Here is a 12,638-nt window from a genome sequence, read left to right as displayed (position 1 = left end):
GGTACATCTCCCCCAGGCATGACAGTGAAAAATGTTTCAAGACATTGACAAACATTTATTGGGTCTACAATTGCTCCCAGTTAATAACCATTTGTCTAGCCTCATATTCAACCCATTTTGGAGTTTCTCTCCAACCAGAAACTATTTTTACCACATTTGGCCACATTTTTTCTTTCTAAAATTGCTCAAAAGCAGTCTGTAAAATTATCTTTGGCCTTGGAATTTCAAAACCTTGTTCTTACTAGATTGTAACCCTCAATCAGCATTCATTTATAGTAAGTCCACATTAACCCCGGATTTAGAGTGGGGAGTTGATTTGGCCAGGTTACATAAGAATACAGTTGTTCAAAACAGTCCTTACTGATACCTGTATTCCTCTTCTGAATGCCCTCCAGGAGGGGTTAGCCATGTGGTTTCCACTGGGTGGCCATGGGCAGAGTTTTGCCTATTGCTTTCCAGTAAGCACATTACATCCCTCAAGAGGGCATTTAGGCTTGACACCGAGTGAGTCACCATTAGAATGCACATTAGACTCACCTGGAAAGCTAAAAACTGCTCGTGCCCAGGCCCCACTCCCAGACATGTTATTCAGTTGGCCTAGATAGAGCTGTTCCTGTGTTGATAGTCTTAAAAGCTCTCCAGGAGACTTTAATGTACAATCAGGGTTGAGGACCACAGCCTTACATTGTTGAAATCCTGGGCCCATACCTGTCAGTTAGGTAGCACCTCTGTCAGTTAGGTAGCAAGTAAGAGAAAACTCAATCTAAACTGACTTCAGCAGCAAAGGGAATTTTTTGGTGCAGGTAAGTGAGAAGTATCACAGAATGGCAGCTTTTGAAACAAGCTGATCTGGGCTTGGGCTTACAAATTTGAGGCCATTTATTTCAGTTTCCTCTTCTCCATGAGTCAGTTTCACCTTCCAGCTGGCTTCCTTCAAGGTGGCAAAATGGCAGGAGCAGTTCTGGCCTTACGTCCACACATCTCATTACTTAGAAGATAATGGCTTTCTAACCAAGCAAAAGCCCTGAGCTTCATCGTAACTGAGCCAGCTTTTGTACTGTGCTTAGGGCTGAAGCATCCAATCAATGCAAACAGAGGAAGGCCATAGGTTGACTGGCTGAGGCCCTTAAACCAATCACAGTAGCTGAGGGGAGGAGTAACGTCAATGGGTTTAGAACAGTGGTTCTCAATGTATGCTCCCTGACCAGTGGCATTAACATCATCTGGGAACTTATAAAAAATGCAAATTCTTGGGCCTACTGATTCAGATACTCTGGAGGTGGAGCCCAGCAATCTATGGTTTAACAAGCCTTCCAAGTGATTCTGATGGAAGCTAAAATTTGTGACCCACTGATTTTGACCATCAGGTCCTACTCATGGAGACTAGAAGGGGTGAATCCCACTCATTTTCCTGGACTGTCACACAGTTAGAAAATAATGGAATGAAGCCTGGGAAGTTACCATTGAAACACTTCAGAAGGGGATGGCCCTAGAAGAGGACAGCTCATTTCACTCCTTCCTTTTTATACTGAGGCTGTGGGGTAGAAATCACAGTGATGAGTACTACAAACTAGCAAATTGGTTTGAAGATTATTTCTGATGCCAATATTATTAGTCTAAGTACCTTGAAGAAAAATAATGACAAGCATCAACCCTAAGGTTGATGGATCCTAACCTACTGCCTTAGGAGAAATGTGACAAATTAAGTTACACAAATATGATAGAAGTAAACCTACTTAGCAATTAATTGGCACTGAAGAAGTCATTCTCTAAAACAGTTTCTTAATCATGACTAATTCTAAGAACCAACTGAAATAAGGTTACATATACAGATTCCTGGGCTCTACCCTAGACCAATTGAAAAAGGATCATCAAGGGAGGGGCCTGAGAATCTGTACTTTTAGCAGACATAGCCAGTGATACACATGGATTATACATGTTTGGAAAATGCGTCAAAGAGATAAAGCCAAAAAAACAAGGAGAAAAATCTCATGGAGGAATTATTTGAATGCTTCTGACTAATCAAACAGTAGTTTCTTCCTCTTATTTTTTATTTTTATTTTATTTGACATACGGTCTCCCTGTGTCACCCAGGCAGCAGTATAATGGCATGATCACAGCTCACTGCACCTTCACCCTCCAGGGCTCAAGCAATTCTCTTGCCTCAGGCCTCCCTCCACCCCCAGTAGCTGAGTCTATAGGTGCGCACCACCATGTCCAGCTAGTGTTTTGTATTTTTTGTGGGGTTTTGCCATGTTGCCCAGGCTGGTCTTGAACTCCTGAGCTCAAGTGATTTGCCTGCCTCGGCCTCTCAAAGTGTTGGTATTACAGGTGTGAGCCACCGCACCCGGCCTCCTCTACTTTCTTTAATGCACTCCCTCACTACTGGGGCCTCTAACTAATGTTTCTTCCTCTAGTCTGACTCTATCCCACAACCTAAACCAGTTGTTTTCCATACCACTGTCAGAGTAAAAGAAACTGGATGTCAAGCCTCTGATGACAATCTATCACAAGTTCTTACTATGGTTCATAGGATAAAATCCAAAGCCTTAGCATGACACCCTAGACTCCAGCTAATCCAGTCCTTGCCTTTCTTCTTCAGCCTTACTTCACATTGTTAGTCCACTTGAACCCCACCCTTGAACCACCCTGAATCCCTTCCATTGCCTTGAATACATGCTGCTCTTTTGCCTTTGTGCCCTCTGCTAACCGTGGTTTTCCTTCCCTCTTCCTCTGGTGTATCAGTCAGGTTAACACTAGGTTATGCTGAGGTAACAAAATCTCAGTAGGTGAAGATGACAAAGATTTACTACTCTCTCACCCGTTCTGTCAGGGGATGGCAAGTTTTTTGTTTTTTGTTTTTCCTAAAGAGCTAGATGGTAAATATTTTAGGCTTTGTGAACAACATACAGTCTCTGTTGTACACTATACCTCTTCTTTGTAAAACTCTTTTTAAATGTAAAGATCATTCTTATCTGTAGGCCATACAAAAACAGGTGATTGGCTAGACTTGGCCCATGAGCCCTAGGTTGCTAACCTCTACTCTATGTGAACATTGCTAAAGACACATAGACAGCAGGGAACTACTCACATGGGTAGTTCTAAGTGAATCTAATCACTCAGAGACCTGGACTAATGCAGCAGCCACCTCTTAAACATTTCTTATCACCATGCAGACAAAAAGAGAGGGTCTCCTATATGCAATTAAATGCTCCAGTCTGAAAGTGGCACCCTGTAACTTAGACTCACAAATTAGCCAAAGTTAGTCTTTGGACCCCATCCAACCATAAGGGGGCCAGGATGTCCAATCCTACCATGTGTCCAGAAGTAGGGAGAATTCAGATTACTGGGTAAAAATCATGAAAAAAGCTCGGAAACAAACGCTCTGTGAAGCCTTTTCTGATACCCTCATCCTGCAGCCAGAATAGCTGCTTCTTCCCTGCAATCTTATAGCACTTTAAGCATCTCTTAATCAGAGTGCTATACATAGGGTACTACAATTGCCCACTTGCCTGCCTCCCCTACCAGATGCTGAGCTTCCTAGATAAGCACTTCTGTATGCCCACTGCTTTGCACATTGCCTGTTAGCGAGGGATGCTCAGTATGTGTTGCTTCAACAAATAAATGAATGTGGTGGATTGTAGGAGTGAATGGGATTGCCTCTGCATTTACCTGAAGGCATCAGGAATCCAGCAGTGTCAACTTATCTGAACCCACTTAGTTCAACCATTTCAATCTCCACTTATGATCAATTAGCTCAGTTAGTTCAACCACTTCCATCTCCACTTATCAATTTATCTTTTTAGTTATTAGCTACTTTCTATCATAATCAAATGCATTTCTCCATACAACCTTTTTCTTCTAATAAACAATGCCTTGCAGAGAGCTGGTCCGTGAGGCCACGGAGCACTTTGATATAATGTGGGTCGGTTTTATTTTCAGTTTACTGGCCAAAAGGCAGACACAGAGCGGCACAGTGATTTTTACCAAGTTATATGTCGATCACAGATGGAGCCAAAAGTTATGCTTTATTTTGAGTCAACAAAAAAGTTACAGGATTGAACATAGAGCTGCAGCTAAGTTCACTGAAAGTTTATTTATATCCCTTGGAGAATTAGAAAGTACTCACACATGTTTTTCAAAGATAAGTCTTATTATACCATATCAATGTATAGCTTGTAGTATACCTATATCTCTGAGAAAAGTATTAAATCAAGTCATATGACTGTTTATTAATGATGCCTCTTTTCGTATTGATTCCACCCATCCCCTCTACTCCTTTCCTCTTGTGTACAGCGACAGCTCATCAGATGGCATTTCAGAACCCTGAGAATATGAAAGACATCAGGCACTAAGGTTTTCCCATCACATCTCGATGCCGTTTGGTGAATAACACCAGCATGCATCTTCACTACTAAATGTCATAAAAACAAATTTTAGTTGTTTCACATACAACCTGTGTGACTGCTGCAGTTTGTATCAACTATGTAACCACAGGGTGGGCAAAATAGCATTCAAAATGAACTATAGTGCAAGATCCCCTCCATACCTAGAGTTAAGCCCTTTCAGGCTTAGCAGTCACAATCAGGGTATCTTTGGTCCCACAGAAACATATCCTGACTTGGAATTTTCCTCTCCTGTGTGTTTACTGGATATAGTAAGTTCCTAACAGACATCTCCCCTGATTGCTAGCCTTGACAAATTTCCACAAGAACCAGGGCAAGGAGAAGACAGTGAGGCAGTGCCCACTACTCTTCAGATCACCAACAGAATAGAGTCAGAATATGATATTATTGAAATCTTCCAAGTTTGAATCAAGACAAAAACAACTTTTTAAAAATACCTAAAAACCTTTTATTTAAGAAAGTGAAATCGCTCAATGTGCCCTCCCACTCTGGTTAGATGCTTAGCAGACCACAGCAGACAATGCACCTCAACCAGGGCTAAGTGTGCAAGAAAACTGAAGTACACAAAAAGCAAATTATAGACTCAGGTACTGTCAGGCACAAAAGAAGAATCAGTCCTTTCTAGGAGTCTTGCCTTTGCTTCCTTTATTCTTTCCTCGATTCTTGTAATTGAATGTTACAAAGTATATCAAGAGGAATAAACGTATGGGTCCCGTCTCTTCCAAACAAGAAAAGGTTAAGCTTTTAATTACAGGCCCTCAAACTATCATTTTGTGCAATTAGCAATTAACTATAATCGTTGATGAGCAAACGCAAAGCTGCGCTAGCAATTTCCCTTCTCCTTATCCCAGGCTGGGTTATTTTAGTCTTGTTCTATTACAGAGGAGCAGTCACAACCGCGCGCACTCTTTCTTTCAAACATACACACTCTCTCACTTAAAGACACATTTAGTTTTTAGGAAAATGGCATCTCAGCGTGCGATTGAGACCGACATCCCAAACCCCACATTTGAGCGCCCCAAACGTTTGGAGCCCCTCAGCTTCATCACTTTCTGAGTGGAGAGAGGAGGCCCGAAGAAGATGCTACCTACCATCCTCTCTCAGGGGCGCAGGAGAGGGTGGTAGAGAGATGATTGTTGCCCCTGGAAACTGCAAGTACCCCCCAGGGGCACGCCCCGTTAGTGGGGAGGCAGTGGCAATAGCAACGATAGTTGCATCAGCGCTAACTGCTGCTGCTGCTGCATGTTCTGCTGGCGGCTGCCGGGAGGGTACAGTAATGACTGTAGAGAGCGCACAGCTGCTGCGGCGGCAGGTTCCCTGGATCAGGAAATTAGGACAGGCACCGGGGATTGGAGACGAGGGCGGTGCACGAGCCAACCAGCGGCCGCCCCGGGCCCCCGTGAGCTCCAGGCGGCCTCGCGGAGCAGCCGGGCCCCTAAAGCAGCCCGGGTGGCGACGGCGGCGGCGGCGGCCACAGCCACGACCACGGTCACTCATGCACGCACGCTCACACTCGCACACTCCCGGCGCGGGCACCCAGCTGCCCGGCGCGTGTAAGAGGAGCGCGTCGAGGGAAAGGAGGACTGAAGCCGCCGCGCTCCCGCCCGCCCGCCGCGCCTCCCGTTGACCACTCCCCCTCCTGCCCCCTCCCCGCTCCTCACCCCGAGCTCCAGCCGCCGCCGGTGTGGGTGCTCCGCTACCGGCTCCTCTCTGTTCTGTCCTCTCTTCTGCTCTTGGCTCCCCACCCCCTCTCCCTTCCTTCCCCTCCCCTTCCCTCCCCTCCTCTGCAGCGCCTGCATTATTTTCTGCCCGCAGGCTCGGCTTGCACTGCTGCTGCAGCCCGGGGAGGTGGATGGGTGGGTGGGTTGGCTGGTGGGGAGGAGATTGTGCAAGTTGTAGGGGAGGGGGTGCCCTCTTGTTCCCCGCTCCCTTCCCCCCCAACTCCTTCCCCCTCCTTCTCCCCCTTTCCCCTCCCCGCCCCCACCTTCTTCCTCCTTTCGGAAGGGCTGGTAACTTGTTGTGCGGAGCGAACGGCGGCGGCGGCGGCGGCGGCGGCACCATCCAGGCGGGCACCATGGGCACGTCCGCGCGCTGGGCGCTCTGGCTGCTGCTCGCGCTGTGCTGGGCGCCCTGGGAGAGCGGCGCCACCGGAACCGGTGAGTGAGGACGCGCCCCTCCGCCGGCGGCCGGGACCCAGCCGGGGCACCGGGAGACCCCGAGGCGCAGGTCTCCGTTTGCCCACCGCCTCCTAGGAGGCGCCTCTCGGCTCTCTCTTGCCTTCTCTCCCTCCCCTCAGTGGTGGCGCCTCTGAGCTGTCAGCGCCGCGGCTAAAGGGAGCTGGGCTTGGGGAACAGTGGGGTTTGGGGTGTCCTGACGCCTCGCCTGAACTAGTCTTCGATCCCTCACACCGCCTCCCCCAAAGCCGCTGCTTTGCCTCGTTTCTCGCCCCCTTGACAGGGGCTGAGGTATGTGGGCTTCTGAGCATTGAACAATGGTTCTGCCTCCTCTGCCAGGCGGAGTGTTAGGAAGGAGGTAGAGGGCCGAGACGTGCGCGGCAGCCCGGGGCGCGCGCCTCGAACCTCAGGGAGTGTGGGAGCGGACGGTGGGCGAAGGTGAGGGCCTCCGGGGACGCGGGGCGCCAGGTGCGGGCCGGGGCTCGGAGTCTTCCGGCGGCCGTGAGCGGGCGCACGTTCGGTGGGCGGCAGCCGGGAGGCTCCGCGGAGCCGCGGGCAGTGCGCAGTCTGCGCACCCAGACTGCGTCTCCCCCGGCGCGGGGCCGCCTCTCCGGCGTGCGGGGTAGGGGAGGAGCGGGCTTTACGCAGGACTGTCCTCTGGGTGCTTCTCCCCTCCCTTTTCCACGCCTCGGGCGGCATTTGGAAACCTCTCGGGTCTCTCGGGTAGCTGAATGGGGAGGGGGAATGGAACGAAGACTTAATCAGGTTAGTTTGCTGATCCTCCTTCCCGTTGACGTTTCCTCGAGAGGAATTGAGTCCTAGGCTAGTGACTGTAATTAGCCTTCATTCTAAACAATAAATCAAAGGAACAGCGCGAGAGCGAGTGTGTGGCCCTGTCTTGTTGAGAAGGGCGGTGTGACTACTGTCGGGTCCCTAGAGTCTGCCGCAGGGGCTTGGGGGCCCTGCCTGGTCTTCAGCCACGTTCCCACTTGGGGCCTCATAACTTTCCTGGACAAGCGACAGGAAGCCCTTCTAAGAGGACTCAGTCAGAATCCTAGCGCGTCCCAGAAGTGATCTTCAGATGTGACGCCAAGGGGCTTGTTTGCCAGCTGCGGGGAATTGGGACTGAAAGCCGCCCCGGCCCGAAACACCCATTCCAGAGTCCCTAGCTCCAGTAGCCAGGTGGCTTAAGGGGCCCTGCCTGCCTGCAGTCACGTGCTCCTGAAGTGAGAGCGAACTTTAAAGTTTGTGGTCAAGGAGCCTCTCGGGCAATGCCTGGGGTTTTTACGTCTCCGAATGCCCCTGCCCTTTAGTTGCCACTGTCCGGAGGGTGTGAACTGGGATTGGCCTTTCTGCCCTCTGCGATTGGCTGGCAGTGCGATCACGTTTAGGTTGATCACATGGTTCCGCGGACTCCTAAGCGAGCAGCACGGGAAGTGTTATTTTCAATGGAAAGTAGGAGACTCCACAAGCTCCTCAAATGCCTTCCCCTGCCTGGACTCTTTGAAGAGGACGAATGTGTAGTGAACATGGAATCTGATGTGTAACAAGCCTGAGAGCCTAGAAAAGCTCTGCTTACAAGAGTTTTCAAACGCTAGCATTAATCATTAATGGATGAGTAATACTAACTTATTAAACGATTTCTCAGTATAGTGCCATGACTTGTATTATGCCTTTTGTAACATTTCAAAACACTAAGGTATACCAGGAGGGACAATTATCCAGGAAGGTGAGAGAAAACTTTCATTTTTGCTGCATGTCCCTTCCACTAGAGGTTAACTTTACCTTATAGAATGTTAGGAGTGCACCTAAACTGACTTGAGTTAGTCAAAGCCAGATATTCACCTTGTATTAGGCAGGTGAGGATCCTCTTTGTCACATGTGAAATATTTGACATGCCATGAACAATGGAAAAAACAAATTCTTCAAAGGAAAGGAGGCAGATTCTTTCAGAACTGGAGGAAATTTGGGCTGAGGCAGGTATTGACTCTAAACCAATCCCAACTGGCATCTGTCTTAAGTTCAAAGTCCCAGGGTATGTGGGCTCACTTCCTACCCTGGAGCTTCTACGCTCGCCCTGTCTCTCCACTGGCACATGGTGCTGTTCCACGGTACTCCTGGACAAGGCAGGTGAGCACTGAGACTCTGGCAAGGAACTTAAAGCTATTGAGAAGTTGGTATATCTGATTGCACAATTGCTGGGGGTTCTAGGACATTTTCCTCCAGCCTGAGTAGTCAGGATTAAGATCTGTGGTATGATATATTCTTGAAGGTCAAAGTCTAAAAAAACCAAGGTTTTGTGAGAGCTATTCATATATGGCTAGCAACTAGACTAAGAGTAGAAGGAAACTTCCCTCACTGTGAGAAGTGGGTTGGTGTTACTGGTGGTAGTAGTAGACCTGGAGGGAAGAAACTGGAAGGCATGGAAAGTAAACTTGGCTCATCCAGATACCACCAATGAAGGTATGACGATAGTAACCCTTATCAAAACCTGATCACTCATGTGAGCAAGGACTGTATAAAGGAAGGTCACCAGCCAAGCCCTTCTTGGCAGTAACAGCTTCTTGAAACCTAGTGTAGCTTTGTTCCCTGAATCACCCTCTTGCCCACTTTATGTGGCATTTACCTATAGTGCCTGTCCTGTGTCGTTTTGATTGTTTGCTTTTATGGCCTGAGTCCCCAGATACCTAAAGCATGTATAAAGGTCAAGTAGAGCTGCCAATATTAAGACTTTAGTACAATAGACTGCTATTTAACACTAAATGTTGCTAGCAAAGGTGACAGCCTCCATGCTCAAAAGAAGTGAAGACCTGATCCAAGTGTCTCTACCTGTCATAAAATTGAATAACCATAAACTTGACTTGACTTGACTAGTTTTATTACAATTTTGGAAGAGGAAGAAAGTTGTTACAAGCCTCTTCAGCTCCAGGAGAGGTAACAAACTGATGATACTTAACAAGGACTCCTAGAGTAGAACATGACCATAAGATCAAGGGAACAGATAGTACCCAGCCGTATGGCTTCAGGTTTTGATCCCAAACCTTGAAGACTTGGCACACAGCATAGAATTCATTTTAAATATCTAGCCCATTTTCTATTTCTCACAGAATGTAAATAAAGTCGTTCTTTTCAGTGCATGGAAAAGTGCTTAAAACGAGGCAGTTGCCTACATGACTTAAAGTAATGATTGCATTCACTTTGGATACTGACTTTCATTTGGAAAACCACCTTCATATACTAGCCTAAGAAATTAATGCATTAAAGGGCTTGATGAGGTCTATAGTGATGTTCATCGTAAATGTGCCTGCCTTAGGGAGCTCCTTGTGGTGGCTAATACAACTGCCCTCTCCATGGTTGGTTGATTAAATTCAAAATTGCTTAGTTTGGTCCCTACTAATTAATTAATCTCAAAAGACTACTTGGACAACAGCATGATAGACTGCTTTCAAGGCAAACAGTCCAAAAATACCGTCTACTGAGGTTATGGGCGAGATAGACTTGTTAAGCAGAAGTAAGTAGTCCAGGGACAATTTGGGACAATTTTTTCTGCCACCTAAGAGTTTTGGGCTGGAAAATCTGAGGACTGACAGTTCTTCTGAAGAGCTGGGGCAGAGTCTAACCTAGCTATAGGAGAATCTGGCTTTTAAGTAAAAATCATCTCAATTTTACTCTCTGCATTTTTCAAACTAAATCGGTGTCTCTTTGCTAAGTTCTTCTATTGGCTTGCAACAAAAACTCTAAACACTGTTAATACCACTTAGAGACACTAACCGCACTGCAGGAACCAAATGAGATGACAGGTGATAACACAGGTTGGGTGTCCCGTATCTGAAATACTTGAAACCAGAAGGGTTCCACAGATTTTAGATTTTTTCAGATTTTGGGACATTCACACATACATAATAAGATATCTTGGGGATGGGACCCAAGTCTAAACATGAAATTCGTTTATATTTTACATACACCTTATACACATAGCCTGAAGGTAATTTTATAGAATACTTTTAATGATATTATACAAGAAACAAAGTTTTGACTGCAACTTGTCACATGATGTCAAGTGTGGAATTTCCCCTTATGGCATCATGTTAGCACTCAAAGTTTTGGATTTTGGAGCATTTCAGATTGTGGATTAGGTATGCTCAACCTGTACCATAAATTTAGCATATTTTTCCCATTGAGTGAAGTCTCCTAGGAAAGCTTGGCCCAATAGTTTTTGTTTGTTTGTTTTTGAGACGGAGTCTCGCTCTGTCGCCCAGGCTGGAGTGCAGTGGTGCTATCTTGGCTCACTGCAAGCTCGGCCTCCCGAGTTCACGCTATTCTCCTGCCTCAGCCTCCCGAGTAGCTGGGACTACAGGCACCCACCACCATGCCCTGCTACTTTTTTTGTATTTTTAGTAGAGATGGGGTTTCACCTTGTTAGCCAGGATAGTCTCGATCTCCTGACTTCGTGATCCACCCGGCCTCCCAAAGTGCTGGGATTACAGATGTGAGCCACTGCACCCGGCCCCAATAGTTATTTTGGGTCTCTAAGCAAGATAATGCCTGCTAGGTCCTGTGAGGGTAAGTGTGGAGATTCTGTTAGAAATGTTGCAATGCTTGCTTAGAGATCCTTTGCCTACTTTGTAGTTTAGAGATGCTGGAAACTATAAGATGGAGCCTCTGGCTAGAACAGCTGATTTTGCCAACTTGGGGGGCATCTGGGTAGCCTTTATGTATATAGACATGGTGGTGGGGATGGGGGGACTTGCAATTTGCCAAGCAAGGGACCTAACAAAGCCTTGGCGATAGACAGCATTTGTGATTACATCATATGTCGGAACTTAATAGTTCTCCCACATACTGTGAGTAAACAGGGTTTCTATTTTATAGACTGCCTCTAATCTTTCATTTTCTTAAAGACTTCCCCAGATCTGAGGTATTAACTGATCTATATGTTCACTAAGTAGGTTGTAGATTGATGCTGGTCATCTTTGTGCATCTTCTTGAAACCACTTGATGTATATCTACTGAGTACCTACCGTATGGCACCAGGCACAGGGTCAGTGACCAAAGCACTGGTTCCTTCATTCGTGGCACTTAGTCTAGTGGGGGAATCAAAGCAGGAAACAGCCGAAGACTGCTTGGAATAGAAACTCTGAAGAGGAGTGAGCAGATCCATTGTTTAAGACCTAATCATAAAAGAGGCAGACAGCAGCTGAAGATTGCTGGAGTTTCCGTGTGCTATCTGGGTTCTAGCTTATGAAGTTTCCCTAAAATCACCAAGAACTTAGACTTTAATATGAAAAAGCCAGTAAAGAGTCTATCTCTGCAGATAATCCTACAAAAGTGATATGATTCAAGCAACAATGGATTACTGCCAGTATTACCAAAGAGCAGTAAAACATGTCAGAAGTAAAATCTGGATCTGATATATCAAACTCTTAACCTTACCAGTTAGCCGCAGCTAACTTTCTCAGGTGTCAAAACCTCTCTTTTCACATGGAAATGAAGCCAACACACCCAAAGGGACACACTCATTCTGACAGACAAGTGTGTGAAAATGCACTGTTTTTAAATGATAAATTGCAACAAAGAGGCCGGGCGTGATGGCTCACACCTGTAATCCCTGTGCTTTGGGAGGCCGAGGTGGGTGGATCATGAGGTCAGGAGTTCGAGACCAGCCTGGCCAACATAGTGCAAGCCCATCTCTACTAAAAATACAAAAAAAATGAGCGGTGTGTGGTGGCACGCACCTGTAATCCCAGCTACTCAGGAGGCTGAGGCAGGAGAATCACTTGAACCCGGGAGGCAGAGGTTGCAGTGAGTTGAGATCGCGCCACTGTAGTCCAGCCTGGGCTACAGTGCGAGACTCTGTCTCAAAAAATAAAAAAAAAAATTGTTACAAAGATGAGGTAAAGGTACCCTCATAGGCATAGGGAACAGGGACCTTTATAACCTAGAGTGTTTCAAAGTATTCTAGCTAGTAAAACAACCAGTCACACTTGGTTTCAAGTTCTGAAAAGCTGGGGAAAATGTTTTTGACAAAAGTTTTTAGTTGAGACCAGCTTTATTAGTA

The 12,638-nt window shown here is 46.6% G+C and overlaps 1 protein-coding gene across 8 annotated transcripts in view; it reads left to right on the top strand.

The window, feature by feature from the left end:
* The first annotated feature begins 5,843 nt into the window (after positions 1–5,843).
* The window catches only part of VLDLR (very low density lipoprotein receptor), a 33,091-nt gene continuing 26,296 nt past the window's right edge, over positions 5,844–12,638 (top strand). For 7 of the 8 annotated variants that reach the window (XR_012424761.1, XR_012424762.1, XR_012424759.1 and 4 more), the window contains exon 1: positions 5,844–6,562. Coding sequence is in view for 4 of the 8 variants with exons in the window: in XM_074017581.1 (XP_073873682.1) it covers positions 6,259–6,562 (304 nt within the window). In the remaining 4 variants the exon portion in view is untranslated. The remainder of the gene's footprint in view (positions 6,563–12,638) is intronic. The other variant, XM_005581835.5, reaches the window with a different exon arrangement.

Source organism: Macaca fascicularis, chromosome 15 (genome assembly GCF_037993035.2).
Source record: "Macaca fascicularis isolate 582-1 chromosome 15, T2T-MFA8v1.1".
Lineage (NCBI taxonomy): Eukaryota > Metazoa > Chordata > Mammalia > Primates > Cercopithecidae > Macaca > Macaca fascicularis.
Note: the sequence above shows the minus strand (reverse complement) of the source record. Positions and strands in the feature narration are given on the sequence as shown.